General features: G+C 39.8%; 2 protein-coding genes across 2 annotated transcripts in view; both read left to right on the forward strand.

The window, feature by feature from the left end:
- Window positions 1-21,929, forward strand: part of LOC136885239 (E3 ubiquitin-protein ligase siah-1) — a 33,874-nt gene extending 11,945 nt beyond the window's left edge. The window contains exon 2 of the mRNA XM_067157711.2: window positions 20,111-21,929. Coding sequence (XP_067013812.2) covers window positions 20,130-20,975 — 846 coding nt within the window. The 5' untranslated portion in view covers window positions 20,111-20,129 and the 3' untranslated portion in view covers window positions 20,976-21,929. The remainder of the gene's footprint in view (window positions 1-20,110) is intronic.
- The window catches only part of LOC136885238 (adenylyl cyclase 78C), a 1,041,122-nt gene that overhangs the window by 575,602 nt on the left and 443,123 nt on the right, over window positions 1-22,397 (forward strand). The window lies entirely within an intron of this gene.

Genomic DNA, 22,397 nt, shown 5'->3' on the forward strand with positions numbered 1-22,397 from the left:
GAGAAAAAAAATTCTGTCATCGTGGCAGTGGTGTGGTATTGATTTTGCCTTCAGAGCATTCAATAACACTCGTCGATGAATGCAGTGAATGGCACGGACCAGACGTTCCATTACCGGCCCCGTAAGTAACAGAAGGCCTGGAATTGTCAGGTTAGTAGGGACTCTGATGGACTTGGCAGTGGTATTGTGCTGTGCCTGCCATAGAACATGTTCTAAGCAGTTTTGCTCACTGGTTTGAAATAAAAATTTGTCTATATAAAGAGTGTTCAAGAATATGTAATAGGAAGGAATAGGAGCAGAGACGGGGTAAAAGAGAGGGTGAAGAAGATTGAGACTATAGTTGGGGACAAAACTTGACCTCGCCTCACATAACTACACTTGAGTGGTGGCCCGGTGTCTGTTAGCGGCTTAGAGGATTGACTACGTCTACTGTAGCCGGAGTGGGCAAATCGTCTAATGCACTCGACACGAAGAAAGGGTAAAGACTGAAGAAAGCGATTTGCAAACTCTCCACACCAAACACGGATCACTTAGAACTCGTTAATTCAGCAGAGTGCAGGATGTGATTGACAGCTGCCTTCCAGTTCACTTCCAGGAACTGAAGCCGTCGTGTTTTGTCCTCCGGAATACCTACCTTGCGATAAGAGAAATCTATGTATATAAGAGTTTTGTATATACATTGCTCAGAATTAAAAAAGAATGGTATTTCTGTATCGGTCATGTCCACAGTAACAAGGAAATACACTTTTTAATTCTCCGTAATTTCTGTCTGTTTGTATGTACTGTACGTATGTACGTGCATCACGAGAAAACGGCTGAAGAGAATTGAATGAAAATCGGTATGTAAAGTCCAGGAATAAGTCACTACAATCTACGCTATGAATAATTTTATTCGCGCTGAGTGAAATGGTAGTTTAGAGGAAGGCCTAAAATGTAATTCTCAAATATTTATGTTATTAGTGGTCCTGTCGATAAATACTACATAGCTAAACATATGTATGTTTAGTCCTCAGCCCGAAGGCTGGTTGTATCCTCAACAGCTCCGCCATCAGCTGTCATAGATGGCCTAGGCATCACTGAAGAAGCGTACTAGGAAATGAAGAGTAAGGTAGTTTCCCGTTGCTTAGTATTAAATTTTGTCTTATACATTTTTTCCGTACCAACAGAGATATTCATACATTTGGATTTTTGTTGCTAAGTCCATATCAGCTGGTACTTCTTAAAACGATAATCACCACCACCATTACCACCATCTGGCTAAACAGTTGTCATTGGGCAGGCCATGTGCTTTTGTACTACGGGTTTGATTTGTATTATTATTATTATTATTATTATTATTATTATTATTATTATTATTATTATTATTATTATTATTATTATTATTATTATTATTATTATTATTATTATTATTATTATTATTATTATTATTATTATTATTATTATTATTATTATTATTATTATTATTATTATTATTATTATGTTTACCCTCCAGGTTCGGTTTTTTTCTCGGACTCAGCGGCGAGGGATCCCAGCCTACCGCCTCAAAGGCAGTGTCCTGGAGCTTGAAACTTTGGGTCGGGGGATACAACTGGGGAATGACCAGTACCTCGCCCAGGTGGCCTCACCTGCAATGCTGAACAGGGGCCTTGTGGAGGGATGGGAAGATTGGACGGGACAGGCAAGGAAAGGGGAAGGAAGCGGCCGTGGCCTTAAGTTAGGTACCATCCCGGCATTTGCCTGGAGGAGAAGTGGGAAACCACGGAAAACCACTTCCAGGATGGCTGAGGTGGGAATCGAACCCACCTGTACTCAGTTGACCTCCCGAGGCTGAGTGGACACCGTTCCAGCCCTTGTACCACTTTTCAAATTTCGTGGCAGAGCCGGGAATCGAACCTGGACCTCCGAGGGTGGCAGCTAATCTCGCTAACCACTACACCACAGAGGCGGACATTATTATTATTATTATTATTATTATTATTATTATTATTATTATTATTATTATTATTATAAAAATCGTGATGCAATTTGAGGATCGCAGAACGGAGTGGCACGGACCGTTGAGACGCTGGTTTTCTAAGCCAACTTGGCACGTTCGATCCTGGCTCAGTCCGGTGGTATTTGAAGGTGCTCAAATACGTCAGCCTCGTATTGGTAGATTTACTAGCTCGTAAAAGAACTCCTACGTGACTAAATTCCAGCACCTCGGGGTCTCTGAAAACCGTAAAAAGTAGTTAGTGGGACGTAAAGCCAATAACATAATTATTCATTTAAGGATCGAAGGTCTAACAAGGTCATTTTATGAAGAAGATGAGCCTTTTTAAAAACAGCAATGTATTCACTGGAGAAATGACCTTCGGTTAATAATGAGGTCCATAAGTACTCTAGCGGTACCTATGAACATAAAATTAATTCACAAATTCAAGGTTGAATTCAGTCATGCTGGTTCCATTCCAGCTGAGTCCACAGCCCCGTGTCAGGAGGTAAAAGAACCTGTGTGGGGCAATATCTGTGGCATTGTCCCTGCAAACGGTAAGAAATAGTTAGTGATTCGTAAAGCCGTTACCAAAATGCATTAAATAGATAATTAGCAAATGAAGCACCCGTTTGTTGTTGTAAAGTAGCGGTGTGTGTGTGTGTGTGTGTGTGTGTGGGGGGGGGGGGGTTGCGCCTCCGCCTACTCAGTGCACTTGAAACAGTAATAACATCCTCACTAAAAACCTAATGACAGTATTTGTCCAGTTAACACACGCACATCCGTCATTAGAGTTACATTGTATAACACACCTACATCAACCTGCCTCATCGCTCAAAGATCCCATTAAGACACAAGCTACGGTGTTGCCAATTTGAAGCCAATCTCGTGCCATTGTTAGATTTCTGAAACACTATATTAGCGTGTTGAATTTTATCATGAAAAAATATACTTTCAGTCGTGTAAGTAAGACCTGTTCGCGATCAATCAATCAATCAATCATCAATGGTCTACATGTAGGACTGTCCCTCAGGTGGCGGATTTACTATTAATTGTGTACCTAGCGTCCTCAGTTATTTCAATGAAATTGGAAATGTATTTATCAAACCATCTTCACTCCCTAATTCCTCGTCCTATAAATAATCGAATATTTACCCCGGTTTTGTCCTCTTGAATTCCAACTTTATTTCCATAACATACAAACCGCTAATGTAGATTTAACTTTTTCTAGTGTAGCTCACATCTGTCGTGATGTCAACTACAGTTGACTCTTATGCACTTTACATGCTAATGGTGCTTATTTCTTCTTCATCTGCCTTTACCTTCATGTAGGACGTGGAATATACTATGATTCATACAATTATATACACACTTGATCTACAGGTGTCGTAATCTTATTTTTAGTTATAGGAACAGCTTTTATAGGATATGTTCTCCCTTGAGGTCAAATATCTTTTTGAGGAGCAACTGTAATTACAAATCTTCCATCAGCTGTTCCTTACTTAGGTATTGATTTAGTGCAATGAGTTTGAGGAGGATTCGCGGTTGATAATGCTAGCCTCACTCGATTCTTCACCTTCCATTTTGTTTTACCATTCATTGTTGCTATAATAGTTATAATCCACCTCTTATTTCTTCACCAGACAGGATCAAATAACCCTCTAGGTTTAGATAGAAACTCGGATAAAATTCCATTTCATCCTTATTTCACCTTTGAGGACTTTTGAAAGCAAATTTGTATAATAATAATAATAATAATAATAATAATAATAATAATAATAATAATAATAATAATAATAATAATAATAATAATAATAAAGGAGGTGGAAAGGGACCTACAGGAGATGGGGGTCACTTATGAAGATATACAAGAACGCAACCCACTCAGGAGGGAACTAAAAGACCACTAGAGTTTTCAAGAAAGCTCAAATTTTAAGACGGGAAAGACTTGGGGTGGAGGAAAGGAAAGAGCAACATCAGCAACGAAGGAGGGAGCACTGGGCAAAGATCAAAGCGGAGAGAAGACAGCTGAAATAATGGGGTCCTTAGTGGGCCGATACGAACAAAGAAGAATCTGCTACTGATTTTCGGGTACAACTGTGTAGCACATGTGGGTTTGGCCCAGTTTTACTGTCGGATGCTCTTCCTGACGCCAACACTATGTGGAAGGATATAATCACTATTGCGTGTTTCTGTGGTGCGTTGTCTGAATATAAAGACGAGAGTGTTGGTACAAATACAAGCACCTGGTCCCCGAGCCACAAGAATCAATCAGATGCGTTTAAAATCCCCGACTCGGATAAGAATCGAACCCGGGTTCGCCGGGTAAGAGGTACACACGTTACGCCTACGACACAGAGCCGGCTCATGTTTAAACGACAGGACGAAAAAATAATTAAAAAACCATTTTAGCGGAAACTCTCATGACTATGCTTATTTCAAAATTTCGACCTTAAAAAAAAAAACAGTAGCATGAGTCCTTAGATGTTAATATAAGATATTAATAGGGGAAATTTGGAGCGTGGGTTGGCGATCACTGGGCCCTTCCACTTACTTTTTTTTTTCCTATTTGCTTTACGTCGCACCGACACAGATATGTCTTATGGCGACGATGGGATAGGAAATGACTAGGAAGTGGAAGGAAGCGGCCGTGGCCTTAATTCAGGTACAGCCCCGGCATTTGTCTGGTGTAACATGGGAAACCACGGAAAACCATCTTCAGGGTTGCCGACAGTGGGGCTCGAACCCCCTATCTCCCGACTACTGGATACTGGCCGCACTGAAGCGACTGCAGCTATCGAGCTCGGTGCTTCCACTTACTTGTGCCAAGGTCCACGCTTTCATTTATCCTGTCTGACCTTTCTTCGTCATCTGTTGTTCTTTTCCGACCCCGACGCTAATACAGCACTCGAGGCCTAGTGTGTCTTTCATTTTCACGCCGTTCATGGCTCTTGTGTTCCTTTGGCCGATACCTTCATTTTTCGAAGTGTCGGATCCCTTCTATTTTTCTCTCTGATTAGTGCTATTAGAGGATGGTTACCTAGTTGTACTTCCTCTTAAAACAATAATCACCACCACCACCATTAACGAGTTTGTAAACAAAGGTTCCATATATCTTTATATGGTTATGAGGTTTTAAGGAGTTGTTGTAAAGATGTAAAGGAGAGGGCCTATACGTCTCTGGTAAGACCGCAATTAGAGTATGATTCCACTGTATGAAATCCTCACCACGATTACTTGATTTGATAACTCGGGAGGATCCAGAGGAAAGCAATACAATTTTCTTTGGTTGATTTGAAACAAAAGAGTAGCGTTGTGAAAATGTTTCATACTTTGGGCTGGGAAGACTTGGAAGTAAGGAGACGAGCTGCTCGACTAGGCGGTATATTTCCAGTTGTCAGTGGAGAGATCGCGTGGAATATCATTGTCTTTGTTGGATATTATTGTTTGTTTTCTTACTGTTAATATTGTTATATCGTCAGTGTAAAATACAGTACTTCGTTACCTGTGTCTGATTACTAGTAAATAAATAAATAAATAAATAAATAAATAAATAAATAAATAGCGCTTGTGGTGGTGTGGTTAGTTTCATCTCTATTCACATACGACCCCGTAGATAAACGAGACAACGTTTGGACATAAAATTACTTTACAGAAAGCGAATGATTAGGAAATAACTGATTTTTTTTCTACAGTGGTGTGAGATGACGCCAGAGTTCGAAAGGAAAAAGTCATCACTTCATTCTGTGTTTTTTAGTACAGAGTCATAGTGGCTAAGCGAGACCAAACACTCTTTCAAACTGATAGTTCCCAAGCAAAGTTTGAACATCACAATCCTGTTTTCGTTATTTTCAGTATAATTAGTTCACAATATTTGTTCAAATAGCAGAATAGACATTCTATAATCCGTTCACCATCACATGCTTATTCCAGCTCCATTCTCGACTGTGTAGTACACGATTGTCTAAATCTCAACCAATAATCACAAGGAACTGTGAATGAATGACTGAATGAACGATTGCGTGTCGTGTTCTTGGCTTTATACCCGTGGCGCGAGCCCTTGCGGGTGCTGGGGGCCCAAAGTTACCAAATTATCGATGTGATGTATATCGATATCTAAAATGTAGCGATTACAGTTTTATTTCAAGAGAATTAAATCACAAGTAAAATATCCATTTTGTGAGAAGTGAGGATTGCAGTTAAAAAATTGGTGTCATTTTTCCCTTTGGGAAAGAATCATTTTATAATAAATATTCCTTTCAATACACGAAAGTCAATTTGGTAACGATTAATTTATTTGCACCTAACAAATTATTTTCGAGAGACATTTATTTGGAAATGGGAGTCCACAAATGTAGCATTCAGTTCATTGAAAGGGAGAAACCGAGTCGAAGCCTGTGAGACTACCACGAATGAAATAATCAGTTCTCTAGTGTATGATGAGGTGAGGCCTCTTTGATAAGAGAGCTTGCTATATGTCTCTGTCATGGCCATGTTCCACAAGGCACAGTATTAGGTCCATTATTGTTTATTCTGTTCATCCATGATTTAGAGAAAACAATTGCAAACGACGAACAATCGCACATCATAACATATGCAGATGATACGGTCAATGTTGAAGGTGATAGCTGGAATCTCGTCAGACAGAAAGCTTTAAGTTAAAGCATGGTTAGATAATAATTAATTGTTTTTAAACCTTAAGAAGACAACATTTATGAATTTTTCAATAGCAGATACAAGGAATGAATTAACTGTAAACAACATTAACTGTAAATTTAATGTTCGGCTCCATGGCTAAATGATTAGCGTGCTGGCCTTTGGTCATAGGGGTCCCGGGTTCGATTCCCGGCATGGTCTGGGATTTTAACTATCATTGGTAGTTCTGCTGGCATGGGGGCTGGGTGTATGTGTCGTCTCCTTAACAATTTCATCCTCGTCACGACGCGCAGGGGTCGCCTACGGGCGTCAAATCTAAAGACCTGCACCTGGCGACCCGAACATGTCCTCGGACAATCCCGGCAATAAAAGTCATACGCCATTTCATTTTACTGTAATTTTAATTGTAACTGCTACAACATTTATAAAGTAGCTCATGTTAAGTATTTGGGATTATTAATTGCTGCGAACATGAAATGAAAAAGTCACATTATCGATTTAAGTAATAAGGTCAGAAGAACTATTAATATATTTCACAATTTAAAATACATATCAAGTATGATATTGTTAAGAGAGGTTTAGTACGCTTTAGTTCAGTCTATTCTTAGCTACGGAATATAGGCATGGGGTGGAGCCTACAAAAATGTAATCAATAAAATACATGTTGTTCAAAACCTTATATTACGAATAATGTGCCAGAAAGAATGATCATACTGAAGTAGTAGTCACTTATATTCTGAAGCAATTATAATTAACATGAATATTCAACACGCAGTAAGATGTACCAACGTTGTATGTTATACAAACCCAAACTTAGCACAACAAAACGCAATTTCTTGTACTTTATTCCAAAATTCGTTAATGTCCTTTGAGGTTCTTTAAAAACTACTTCATTAAGTCAGAAAATAAGTCTGAAGTGTCTTAAATTCTTTGTCATGGAAAATAAAATTGTTATTGAAGAATTAACTAAATGAGAATATCACGTCATCATATTCAGTTTGTATTCGGTGTTTCACCATGTGCTGTTGATCATTCACTCATACCCATACTCGTACTCAGGCATCATTGTTAGATGTATTTCTTTCTATATAATTAACATTATAAATTATCACACACAAGGTTTCACCTTACGAGGTTTTAACTGATACCCTGACTCGACTCTGTTGTGGTTGGTGTGATTTTGTTATGTATAATAATAATAATAATAATAATAATAATAATAATAATAATAATAATAATAATAATAATAATAATAAATGTGTGAAAGAGGTAGATAAAAGTTCAAATTATTTTAAGTATTAATATGGTAATAATATTACTACTGTAATATACAGTGTGTAAGAGTTAGTTACAGGATTACTATTTTTCAAGAATTAATGCTAGTAGAAGAGTTATGTATATAAGAAACAGAGTCCTGTAAATATGTAAACAATGTAATGAGTGAATAAATACTATTACTACTACTACTTCATATCACAAACTGCACGATTACATCGACCATATGTACGTCTAACGTCCGTCTTTGATAATATATTTCTCAGTCATGGCCATCCATCAATACTTAACATCACAACCGGCATGGTTGCTAGGTAACATCTCGTCAAACACTCTGTATCGGTAATTTCGTGACGAAATTTTTCAGATGACCGCCAGCCACAGTAGATATTTACGTTAAAACAGTAATTGTTACGAGTAATTCGATTACTTCCCAGCTCTGGTGTTGATGATGACAAAGTGAGTGTTCACCTTACGAAATAGTCTGTACCGACCAAGACAAAGCATCAGTGAAGCCTTCTTCCGTGCCATTGAGCTGTCTTCTTGCTTGGAACTTGTAACAGACACCAGCGATAAACATTTCGGGAGTGCTGCGGGCTATGGTCTGTAGCACTGCCAACAAAGGACTGGCATTGTGTTTCAATACGCGCTTCCACCTTGCGATCCATTTATATAGACTACAGTATGAAGGATATTTCAGCTAATAATAATAATAGGCTTATGATCCATTGATATAAATACTCTATTTGATATTTTAAAGGAATTTGGGCTTGATAATAAAACAATTGAAATAATTAAAAAGACATTAACAAACACGACATCCAAAGTAAATTTTTGGGAGAACTCTCAAAACCATTTGAAATAAGATCAGGTGTACGACAGGGAGGTGGTTTGTCACCTCTACTCTTCAATTGTACATTTGAGAGAGTAGTTCGAAAATGAAGGAAAGCCGTAAATACTAAAAGTGTTTCAACTGTGAAGTAATCCAAATAAAATCTTTATAGATTAAGCTTTCGCAGATGATACGGTGCTAATTACAGACTCATTAGATAATGCTCAAGAACAAATACGATAATTACAGAAACAACCGGCCAAAACAGAATTGCAAATATCATTTGAAAGAAAACAAAGTTCATGAAAAATATCGTTAATGCCCCTCAAAATACCACAATTAAAAATAATATAATATCTCGGACAGATTGGTTTAAATACTTGGGAGGATGGATATCAAACAACACAAAGAGTAAACAAATCGAAAGAATGTTTCAAATGACAAAAAAACAAAAAAACAAATAAAAAACACATATATATATTATACATATCTCTCCTGGAACATCAAATGAAGATATTATTAAACAGTGTCCCGGCCAGAAATTTTATATGAAGCAGAAACTCTTAAACTTAAAAAAAATGGGGATCTTGAGGAATTAGGAAAAGTTGAAAGAAGAATTTTGAGAAAAATACTGGGACCTATAAGACCTATAATGTAGAGGACGATCAAACACAGAGCTATATTTAAAAGTTGAAAACTGACAACTGTAATGAGGAAAAGAAGACTCCAATTTTGTGAACACATTTATAGAGTGAATAACAATAGACTAACTAAACAAATCTTCAACTTCTTAAACAATTACAAATTCAAGCCAACGTCGTTTATTGAAATTGAAAAGGATATGAAAAACGCTAATTAACAACTGGAAGAAAATGAACTCAAGAGAAAAAAGTAACAACATTCTCAGAAAACGAAGGAAGTTTGGAAAAGAAGAAAGATAAATGCAAAGAAAAGTAACCAGAGTTGATTTATCGTACCCTCAAAAGGGTTAGAAGAAGAAGAATACATGGTAAAATTAAACGAGTATCACAATTTAAATATTTTGGTGAAACAGTTCCGGAAAATAGACTTGAAACAAAAAACCAATAAGATTAGATGCCAAAAGATGGAAACAGCATATCGACTAACCCAAAATATCTACAGCAAAATATACATCTCCAAGTACAAAAAACTAAGACATTACATCGGAATGTCTTTATGGATCACAAACGCTCATTTTTAAATGTAAAGCAGACATTGAAAATATTGAGAAAAAGGAACGTAAAATCATAAGAAAACTGGAAACTCGCCAACGGACAATACGAACGTAAAGGCAGACAAGAAATCGAACAGTACACAAATATTCACAGTGACAGAAAACGCGGGTTAAGATTCTATGGACACATTAAAAGAATGCACCCGGACAGACTTACAAAACAAATAGTTGAATTCTACTAAAGCAGGATAAAGCTAAAAGACACAATGGAATGGACTGGCGAATTCAAAACTGATCTGAAACAGGCGGGAATTACACCAGCAGAGTCTTTGAAACAAGACGGATTCATGAAGTCAAGACAAATTTGTAAAGAAAGAGTGTTGGAGAAGAAGAAGAAGAAGACAAAAGAGAGAGATTTTTAGATAGAAAGTGTTAAAAATGGAAGGATTCCATGGTCAGAAGGGAAGCAAAACAGGCTCAAAATGGTTTAAGAAGAGGGAAAAAGAGACAGTGAGACGATGGGAGTATTGGAGGAAGAAGGAGAAACAATGAAGGATGAAGCACTGAAAGAGAGAGAGAGAGAGAGAGAGAGAGAGAGAGAGAAAATAATGGGCGGATTTTAATTATCTAAAATGTTTATGACATGCGAAGTAATATGACATAAAAAACATTGAAATATGAACCAGAAATACAAAAATCACCTTATAGATTAATTAAGTTTCGATCTTACAGTTTAATACATACATACAACATCTCATAATAATTGCTGGTTATATATTATTCCTATCATTAGAGCGCTGCGCGGATGTACAAAATAATATCCGCTCTCGTTCCGCATCCGCAAATGGTTGTCCGCGGATATTATAAACACAGTAGAACCCCGTTTATCCGAAATAAAGGGGGCGGAGCCACTTCTGTTGACGCGGTTTTTCGGATGACACATGGCAAATATTTGCGAAAGTTAAATGTCGAAAAAAAAATGCATAAACTCTGTTAAGCAAAGGTGCACACTGTAAATTAACATTAAAATGACCGAGCTCGATAGCTGCAGTCGCTTAAGTGCGGCCACTATCCTGTAATCGGGAGATAGTAGGTTCGAATCCCACTGTCGGCAGCCCTGAAGATGGTTTTCAGTGGTTTCCCATCTTCACACCAGGCAAATGCTGCGGCTGTACCTTAATTAAGGCCACGGCCCCTTCCCTCCCACTCCTAGCCCTTCCCGTCCCATCGTCGCCATAAGACCTGCTCTGTGTCGGTGCGTCGTAAAGCAACTAGCAAAAAAAAAAAAAAAAAATGTTTACATAATGTCACTCATTGTATAAAATCAGTGACTTCCTTCTGAATTTTCTTGGTGCAGCGCTGTCGTGCGGCTACATCGCGCCACCGTTTAATCAACAATACATCAGCTGGTGTAGATTCGTCGCTTTGTTCAACAAAGCAGTCTGAAATAATGAAAAATTTTTTGTTACTTCTGAACTAAATACTGTATACAGTAATGTTATTACAGTAGTGTAATTAAAGCTGGTTGTTTTACGTCGCACTGACACAGATAGGTCTTATGGCGACGATGGGACGGGAAGGGCTAGGAGTGAGAAGGAAGAGGTCGTGGCCTTAATTAAGGTACAGCCCCAGCATTTGCCTGGTGTGAAAATGGGAAACGACGGAAAGCCATTTTCAGGGCTGCCGACAGTGGGGTTTGAACCCACTATCTCCCGAATACTGGATACTGGCCGTACTTAAGCGACTGCAGCTATCGAGCTCGGTGTAATTAAAGCGCGTGGTACTGTATTTTAATATCTTACCTCCAATGCATTAAATCCATCATCTGCTGCAACTCGATTCTCAGAACTGCTATTTTCAAAGTCGGAGTCGTCTGCATAATATTCATGACGAATAATACAGTAATAATAATAATAATAATAATAATAATAATAATAATAATAATAATAATAATAATAATAATAATAATAATATCGGTAATAATAATAATAATAATAATAATAATAATAATAATAATAATAATAATAATAATAATAATAATAATAATAATTACTGCTTGTTCAAGAAAAATGTATCGTGGAACGAACTAGAGGGTAAGTAACTGTTTTGCTTTATGCTACACGTGCATTCTGGTAGAAGTCATAATATAAAAATAGGGTTTCCCCAGGAGCTCTCAGCACATATAGCAACAGGGTTACTAATATCGACGGCTAAGAACGAGAGGGTAAAAACAAAACATTAAAATACATTTTTGCCAGAGCATTTCGGTTAAGCGAAGTTCGGTTAACCGGGGTTGTACTTTATTTAACTACAGTATATTACAATCAAGGTATCGAAACGGATAGATCTGTTAACATAGTACAATAGGCCTGACACCTGGCACCAGAACCTCTTTTTTTTTTTTTTTTTTTTTTGGCTATGGGCTTTAGGTCGCACCGACACAGATAGGTTTTATGGCGACGATGGGATGGGAAAGGCCTAGGAGTTGGAAGGAAGCGGCCGTGGCCTTAATTAAGATACAGCCCCAGCATTTGCCTGGTGTGAAAATGGGAAACCACGGAAAACCATTTTCAGGGCTGCCGATAGTGGGATTCGAATCTACTATCTCCCGGATGCAAGCTCACAGCCGCGCGCCTCTACGCGCACGGCTAACTCGCCCGGTTCCAGAACCTCTACAGTCACAGGTTCATGAGGGATTTTCTCTTGCGTCAACTACCAACGTATTGACCTTTGTTCCTTCCATTAATTGCGGGCAGAAGCCAGTTGGGCTTAGCTCAGATTTACGGTTTTATGATTTCAATGCTCTATATACATCACTCTTCTCCCATACCAATGTCATGGGTCGCCTAACCTCAAACAAAACTAAGAGTATACCTGAGTGAAAATAAACATCATTGTTTAGAAATTATCAGCAAAATTATCCACACTGCTATACAGTTTGTATCCGCCAAGACACTTCGCGGATATCCGCGGATTATCAGCACCCGTGCAGGGCTCTGCCTATCACCTGTCAGGAATTTCTTTGCCCCACATCGCCTTCAGCTACAGTGCTCGTTCTGTCTGATCGTGGCATATCTCCCTGTGGACAATTCTAAATTCCCATGGAGGGAATTAGATATTTTTCACCAACAGAGCATGTCAAAAATGTCACAAACATATCAGATGTAAGACTTCTCAGACGTTTGCTCTATTAACCAGCGTTTCGTCTTAGGTCTGACACTTGACTCATCAGAGTGGGATGTGTCAGACCCTGAACTAAACAGAAGCCCTTCACAGTCTGATAACTGCATACGGGAGATAAATCTCCATAATGGAATTAATGCCCGCTTAGCAATTCCGAATGAAAAATTCTAAATTTCTATGGAGGAAATTAGATATTTTTCACCAACAGAGCATATTAAAAATGTCAAAAACGTATCAGATATAAGGCTTTTCAGACGAAACGCCGGTTAATAGAGCAAACGCCTGAAAAGCCTTACATCTGATATGTTTTTGACATATCTCCCTGAGGTTGAGTATTCCTCTTCCTCCATTTATTATTATTATTATTATTATTATTATTATTATTATTATTATTTTCAATTTGCTTTACTTCGCACGGACACAGGTAGTCTTAAGCTGACGAAGTGATAGGAAAGAGCTAGGAGTGGGAAGGAATTCGCCGTGGCCTTAACTAAGGCAACGCCCCAGAATTATCCTCGTGTGAAAATTGAAAAGCACGGAAAACAATCTTCAGGGCTGCCGACAATGGGGTTTGAACCCACAATCTCCCAAATGCAAGCTCACAGGTGCGCGACCCTAACTTACGGCCAACTCGCTTGGTATTATTATTATTATTATTATTATTATTATTATTATTATTATTATTATTATTATTTTACCTATGCTAATGATGTCGATATAGTTGATCGAACAACACCTTTAGCTGAATTTAGGAGAGGTTGGCCAAGTCGACGCTGTCTCGGAGAATTTTCACAGTTCTCCAAGAGCACGGAGATTAAATGCTATTTGTTCTTTTTTTTATTGATTTGTTTAAAACAGGAGTCAGCTGGCGGAGATTAACCTTTCTTGTTGACTTCTTATTGCAGGGACAAGACACTTGTTTATCTCATGGCCACATGAAGCTGGCCAATGTCAAGCGAAGTTCATGACTTACACTGATAACAAGCTTATCTGCAGAGGAGGATCAAACAACGGGACTGAATTCTGCAAGACTTGGCTCTGTAGAGATAAGCACGTAATTGTTGGGCTACTCCATAAACATCAAATTAAAACAGAGAAAAATACTGTTTTGTAAGCAGTGATAAGGAAGAGTACACGAACAAGTAAAACTAATCGGGTTGAATTACAGATACCTGAGAAATTCTTTCTTTCTTTCTTTCTTTCTTTATGTATTTCTTATTTCTTACCGTCCAGGGTGTCCGGTTCCACAGCTAAATTCATAGTGTGCTGGCCTTTTGTCTCAAGGGTCTCGGTTTCGATTCCCCGCAAGGACGCAAATTTTAACCATAATCGGTTAATTTCGCTGGCACGGGGACTAGGAGTTTGTGTCGTCTTCGTCATTATTTCACCCTCATTATGACGCGCAGGTCACCTACGGGAGTCAGTTCAAATGACCTGTACCTAGCGAGCTGAACTTGTCCTCGAACTCACCCCCCACTGAAAGCCATACGCCATTTCATCGCATATAATTAATTCTTCTGGCGTCCGGCTCCATGGCTAAATGGTTAGCGTGCTGGCCTGTGGTCACGGGAGTCCCGGGTTCGATTCCCGACGGGAGTCACATCGAAAGGCCTGCACCTGGCGAGCCGAACATGTCCTTGGACACTCCCGGCACTAAAAGCCATACGCCATATATATAATTCTTCTGGCTCGAGGACTGGGTGTTTGTGTTTGTCCTAACTCTCTCATCTTCATATTCAGACTACACACTACACTTCCAACCACCAATGGTGATTGCATCCCTCCACATAGGGTTGGCATCAGGAAGGGCATCCAACCGTAAAACAGAGCCAAATCCACATGTGCGACATAGTTCGCACCCGCGACGTGACAGATGTGGAAAAAGCGGTAGAAGAAGACTTCGACATGTTGCTAGGTGTGACATCGTAGAACAACATAGTTGTCATTCTTTCAGGTAGGTGTGTTAACCATCCGATAAGTGACGTCATAAATATGATAAACTACTTATTGCATAGAAAATGAGAGAATTCGTGATTTTCGCATCTGAGTTTCATTTTTGAACATGATAGCCTTGAATTCGCCCTTTAGGTTTAAAAAATCCCTTGCTCTGCTGTTGTGCTGTTTGAGGATCCAAACAGCCTTCGGGTCGATGATGTAACACACAGAAGTCGGGCACTGTATCGCAAAGTTCCATTTTCCACATTATTTTGAAAAATGTAAACATTTGAAGAGCTTCCGTTGCCCAGGCGGCAACGCCTCGACTTCTCACCTCTAGGTTCCGTGCTTCAAATTCCGATTACTCCATGTGAGATTTGGGCTGGACAAAGTGGAGGCGAGACAGGTTTTTCCTCCGGGTACTCCGGTTTTCCCAGTCATCTTTATTTTCGGAAACAGTCTCCAATATCACTTCATTTCATCTGTCAGTCATAAATCATTGCCCCAGAGCAGTGCGACAGGCTTCGGCAGAAGGCACAATTCCTATCCTCGCCGCTAGGTTGGGGTTTCATTCATTCTGTTCCTGACCCAGTCAAATGACAGAAAACAGACTGTGAATTTTCATTTTTAATCAGACCTTACTTATATTTAATTGTAATACATGTAGAATATTGTTCCTTTGGTGAATGCTTTATTGTATAGTATTGAGTGAAAATCTCAAAAATTATTATTACCGCACTTAAGGTGGTAGACTTTCAACCTTTATATCTCTATAGAAATTCGCTCAGAGAGCATCAGAGAGCTACCGTACTGCTGAACAGTGGCATGGGAAGGCATGGGAAGATTGGAAGGGATAGGCAAGGAAGAGGGAAGAAAGCCGCCGTGGTATTAAGTTAGGGACCATCCCGGCATTTGCCTGGAGAAGAAGTGGGAAACCACGGAAAACCACTTCGAGGATGGTTGAGGTGGGAATCAAACCTGGACATTTGAAGTTCGATACAGTATGAAATATATGCGACCCTAAGATACGTTTTACTAAGCATGAACCCACGACTAGCGCGTGGATAGCAGGGAGGGGGTCAAAGACACGCTGTAATGACATCGAAGCGGTGCCCTCCGATGTTCTGAGCTATAGAGGTAGTTGGTGAATGGTAGGACATCCTGTAATCACGAGCGAACAACTAGTTACATCCAGCACTTGACAGCTATGTCATAATAAGTGTCTACTCATTGACCTAGCAGAATTAAAACTGGGTGCTGTAATTATCTCATCAGAGAGATGAGGTAATGCGTTTGGCCCTCATCTACGAGGCGGCTTGCCACTGTGCTGTGGAGTAGCACACAATTGACGTAAGGCTGCTATACAGGGGTAGGGGTATCTGAGCTATATCGACCAAAAAAAGAGTGATGCTCTTCGCCTCATCAACGATAGTGCAATCGGATTGGCGCACACATTTTCTTCTTTCGGATGAAATGAGGTTACCGTACTTTGTTACTTCCGACCGCGCGATTCAGATTTACGAACTCGTATTTGCTATGGCAGAGCACAAGCTTCAGGGAAGGGGAGGAAGGGAAAGTGCCCCCTCTAGTGGGAGGATCAAAATGGCGACGGGAAGGTCATCTGACCATAAAACTGTGCCCTGTGTAGTTATACCCCTCGGAAATTGCGTCGGGAAGGGCATTTAACCGTAAAACTGCGCCATGTGTAGTTAGTGCCTATCCATGAGATTAGGCATGCTCTCTTACGCGAATCCCCATTGCCCTACTACTCAAGATGGCGTCGGGAAGGGCATCTAACCGTAAAAGTAAGGTTAGACCCCTCCATGAGGATAGGCTTGCTCTCTTACGCGAATCCACATTGCCCTACTATTCAAGATGGCGTCGCGAAAAATCACGATTGCCCTACTACTCAAAATGGTGTCGGGAAGGGCATCTGGGCGTAAAAGTGAGGTTAGGCCCCTCCATGTGGTTAGTCACGCTCTCTTACGCGAATCCATATTGCCCAACTACTTAAGATGGCGTCGTGAGAATCTTCATTTCCCTACTACTCAAGATGGCGTCGGGAAGGGCATATGGCCGTAAAAATGAGTTTAGGCCCCTCCAAAATGGCGACTGTGAGGTTAGGTTTGCTCTCTTGTGCAAAATCCGCGTCGGGAATGGTATCTGCCCGTTAAACTGAGGTTAGGTCCCTCCAAGATCGCGACTGTGAGGTTAGGTTCGCTCTCTTATGCAAAATCCACGAATCTCCATAGCCCTACTACTATGCTAGGGGTCAATGACCTTAGATCCCCTTATCCCCACTACTAGGGGGCAATGACTTCGGGTCCTGACTCAGCACAAAAAATGCTGACAAGGTGTTTTAGGAATCGCTCAGCCCTATTACTAATGTCCAAAATATATCAATCGCCTCTTCCGAATTGTTTCCGTTATGTTTTCTATGTTCCGGTATATTTCCCCGTTACTTATGCATTTCCAGAGTTCTGTACCTGTTAGCTGACCGAGTATTTTCCTATAATTTTTCTTTCCATGACTTCTAAATTATTCAGCTTGTAATTCAATACTAGACATTCACAGGCATTCCTGTCTGGCTACTGTTTTGTAGTGTCGTATTTTAAGATTTTTAGATAAACACTTTTTGTTGTATATATTCCTAGTTATACCGCATGCTCCTTCCATCTTGTGTTTGCTTTCTTCTACAGCGGACTTTCCCAAACGATTTTCTTGAATTGCTTCTCCCAAATATATGAATTCCTTTACTCTCTTTATTCGACCAGTTTCTGTTATTAGAAATTCTGGAGATTTTTTTTTTATTTCCCATAAATTTGAGTTTCTCTACAGAAATTCTTAAACTAGTTCTGTTGGCTATTTCTTCCAAGAGATTATTATTATTATTATTATTATTATTATTATTATTATTATTATTATTATTATTGTAATATACTGTAAGTACCGCCACAGTATGCACGGTACTCTTTTCTCATGCGGCAGCCAGCCGTCCCGAGCGGAGCAGGTAGCGCCTGTTCCCTAGAATAACTACTTGATAACATCTGGTTTATATTGTCATTTTGTAGGAGTTTACGAGTTTTGACTTGTTTAGTTTTGCCAGGTTACTCTTGGAAAGTCTGTTTTGAATTTTTACTGTATGCATCTGCCTAAATCACATCAAATCTAATTGTCTACACACTATAGCTGGGTCCATGTGATTATCATTAATATTAACATGTATTTGCTTTGAATGTTATAGAGGGTGTCCCAGGAGGAGTGGTCAGTATTGGAGGATATGGCAGGAGCGATCATTTGGAGCAAAACACTTCATATGGGCATATGCCCTCTTCTGAATGGTTTCCAAGATTGAACACATTTCATATATATATGTTTTTGGGATAGCGGCGACCACGTATGTGTCTTACCCACCTAACCTCTTTGACGTTTTAAAATGGGTGAAAGTTTTCCACATGTCATGTTCTCCATACATGTCTTCGTAGGTCACTGATACGTGCAGAAATTCGCCGCGTGCTTGTAGTGGGACTACGCTGCACCATTTCAATATGCGTTGCTGTTCCTGTACAAGTTGTTCAACTGCACGTTCAAAGGAAAAATGAGAACGTGGAAGAATACCTGTTTCACGCAATGTGCTGAAAACTCTAGTAAACACTCTACGATCAGGAATTCGACATGTCGGAAAGCGCCGACTGTATTCCTTGACAGCAGTAGGAGCGGTACACATACGCTATATCTGTATATTCTTCATTAGTGTAGATGTGTCGCATTTCAGCCAGCGCGTGTACAAACACAGTTGACCGATGCTTCTCTCTGGTACACTCTCAATCCCCCGCATAACTTCACTCACAACACGCCATGGACAACTGAGCGTTCAACGGTCTAATTTAATGGCAGAAAGACATCCCGAGCAAAGGGGTTGAAAACAAAGAGGTAGGTTCGAAATAGGGCATATGTCCATATGAAGTTTTTCTCAGTCGATCATTCGGGTATAGTGCGCATTGGTATCACCCAAATATCACTATAAAATTTGTCACAAATGGAACATAATAATTGATTTTACACATATCAAGTGAAAAATCCCTGGCAAATTAAGAAATATTTGATTTTTGGAGAATATTATGTATACGTACTTTACCACTTTACAAGTACATTAGGTGTTGCGCTCACAGTGACACACGTAAGTCTTTCAACAATTTCGTGTGTGATATCTGTGTTCACTGAAGTTCTTTGCTTTCGCTTCATTGCTTCACTTGTCAATGACATCATTTCATGAATTGTATCGCGATATGCAATATTTAATAGGCGACAAAATGGTATGGCCAATGTACATAAGATAAATTCAGTGGACTAGAGATTTATTGGTCTAGCTACTTTCGTTCGAACAGAAATAAAAATATTTATTGGTCCAGGGATCATGCTATTTTTCTGTTGACCTCCATTTTGCTGTTTGAACTGGCCCCTCTAGTCATATGGACAAAGATAATGAAAATCTACAGACATAGCACTTCCATTCCACGGTGCTAGCCCTGGACCTGAATAAAGTAACAAAAGACGGCACCAGCAGCGAATGGACAAAGATAATGAGAATCCCCAGACATAGCGCTCCCATTCCACGGTGCTAGCCCTGGACCTGAAGAAAGTAACAAAAGACGGCGCCAGCAGCGCAGTACGACATAAACCAGTCCTGTCTACAAGCCGTAAGTATGTTTTCATATTTCTCAAATAACGACGGTATTTCTTAATTTGCCAGGGATTTTTCACTTGATATGTGTAAAAGCAATTATTATGTTCCATTTGTGACAAATTTTACAGTGATATTTGGGTGATACCAATGCGCATCGTACCCGATCATTCCTGTCATATCCCTGAATATTGACCACTCCTCTTTGGACACCCTGTATTTCACGTTTGTGACTCAGACGCTATCTTATCTTTTCTGTGGGAGGCAATCGTCATCCACCTCATAAAATTAATTAAGAAGCACAAAGGCGTATCAACACATTTTATCATTTAAAGTGTATGATTCTCTAAATCTTTGTTTCTTTATGTTCCTGTGTAGTTCCTGAACACCGTTCAAAATGTTCCGGACTGCTAGCAAATCAAATTTTCAACAACTCGAACATTACTCAACGCAGAATCTTCTCGAAATATTGAAGTGTCCATACTGCGGGGAGTATATGACGCCGCCCATACGGCTCTGTGAAAATGGCCACAATGTCTGTCCACACTGCATACCGAAATTCCAGCTTTGCCAGACCTGCAGGGGGCCATTGCTGGATCTCCGAAACGACACGCTAGAAACACTTTCAAGGGGCCTTGAAGCTGAATGCAAATTCCAGTCACTAGGATGTGGTCAGAAATTTCCTTTGGAAACACTGGGAAAACATCAGGATATCTGCAGTTATAAACCTCACCATTGTCCACTCAAGAAATTTATTCCGTGTGATTGGGCTGGACAGGATCTTAGGAGCCATCTGATCACGGATCATCAAGATAGGATCGTCAACAGCAAACTTCAAAGTGTGACTTGGGATACGTTCAATATGGCCTACGATAAGAACTTGACGCAAGTGTTGCTGGAGTGTGGTGAGATATTTCTGTATCATCGCAAGTTCAACTCTCAGACAAAGACTTTCATGTCTGCGGTTCAGTATGTTGGGCTGAAGCACCATGCGACTAATTTTAAGTATGATTTTGAATTATATTTTGGAACTAAGCAGCAGGCTAAGATGACCTTTGTAGTTCATAGCGAAGGAGAGCATTTGGAAGACATATATGGTTCTGGTAAGTGTGTTAGGTTAAGTCATGATATTGTAAAACAGTTCGTGGAGTTTACCAACAAAAATGTCGACATCAAAAGTAGGATCAGAGTATCACCTACTAGACACATGTTGGCAACGCCTGGCAGGAGAATATCTATGTAAAGCAGAAAACAAACTTGATATTAAATTAAGCATAGTTTTGTCACTCTCGCTATGGTTACCATAGATTCAGATGATCTTAACCTCTGTGGCAGCTGTCCACAATTAAAATGGCGGTGATCAGCGTGGCATAGCACAGGCTGTAATGATCGTAGGAGTCTGAAATTTCGTATGCAATATATTATGCTCGCGAATTATGCTACAAAAGTATTAGTTCCAAGTCTTGTCAGCAGATGAAAATATGGCGCTGTAAGCATTGGTAAGAAAAAGGCAGTAAAGATCAAGCATATGATAACGTTGGTACTGGTACAAACACTGTTTGATGTGTGACCTACAAACTCAGCAATACGCAGCGTGTCGGATGGCCTTCAGATCAGGTAGAGACCGGATATGTCCCTGATAAACACGGTCCATAAAATAACATCATGACCAGAAATAGCATGGATTTAGATCGGGGGACATTAAAGACCTCGCATCTGGAAAATGACTAGAAATGATGCGATCGTCACTGCAAAGCTTTCACATGGCGAACGTCATGGGGTGTTTCTCCACAGTTCTATCCCTTCAGGCAAGCAACTCAATGTTGAAAACATTTCGGTGATATGAGCTACGAATTTCAGGTAAATAAAATATAATAAAGTATGACAATATATTCTTTATTAATTCCTAAAAATGGCAATCTTTTTCTTAATCCGGTCGATTAGACCACGGCCGACTGGATCCCTCGCTACGCTCCTTAGCTAGCTAGAGCGACGCATCAAGTTGGCCGTGTTTAGATTAGCAGTTTGCCTTTTTCTACCACTACGAGCGCTTATGTGAGTCAATGCTTTGGTTCACTTAAGCACCACCACGAGCGCTTATGTGAGTCAATGCATTGGTTCACTTAAGCACCACTACGAGCGCTTATGTGAGTCAATGCATTGGTTCACTTAAGCACCACTAGGAGCGCTTATGTGAGTCAATGCATTGGTTCACTTAAACTCCACTACGAGCGCTTATGTGGGTCAATTCATTGGTTCACTTAAGCACCACTACGAGCCCTAATGTGAGTCAATGCATTGGTTCGCTTAAGCACCACTACGAGCGCTGATGTGAGTCAATGCATTGGTTCACTTAAGCACCTCTACGAGCGCTGATGTGAGTCAATGCATTGGTTCACTTAAGCACCACTACGAGCGCTGATGTGAGTCAATGCATTGGTTCACTTAAGCACCTCTACGAGCGCTGATGTGAGTCAATGCATTGGTTCACTTAAGCACCACTACGAGCGCTGATGTGAGTCAATGCATTGGTTCACTTAAGCACCACTACGAGCGCTGATGTGAATCACTGCATTGGTTCACTTAAGCACCTCTACGAGCGCTGATGTGAATCAATGCATTGGTTCACTTAAGCACCTCTACGAGCGCTGATGTGAATCACTGC

This window comes from Anabrus simplex, chromosome 14 (genome assembly GCF_040414725.1).
Source record: "Anabrus simplex isolate iqAnaSimp1 chromosome 14, ASM4041472v1, whole genome shotgun sequence".
NCBI lineage: Eukaryota > Metazoa > Arthropoda > Insecta > Orthoptera > Tettigoniidae > Anabrus > Anabrus simplex.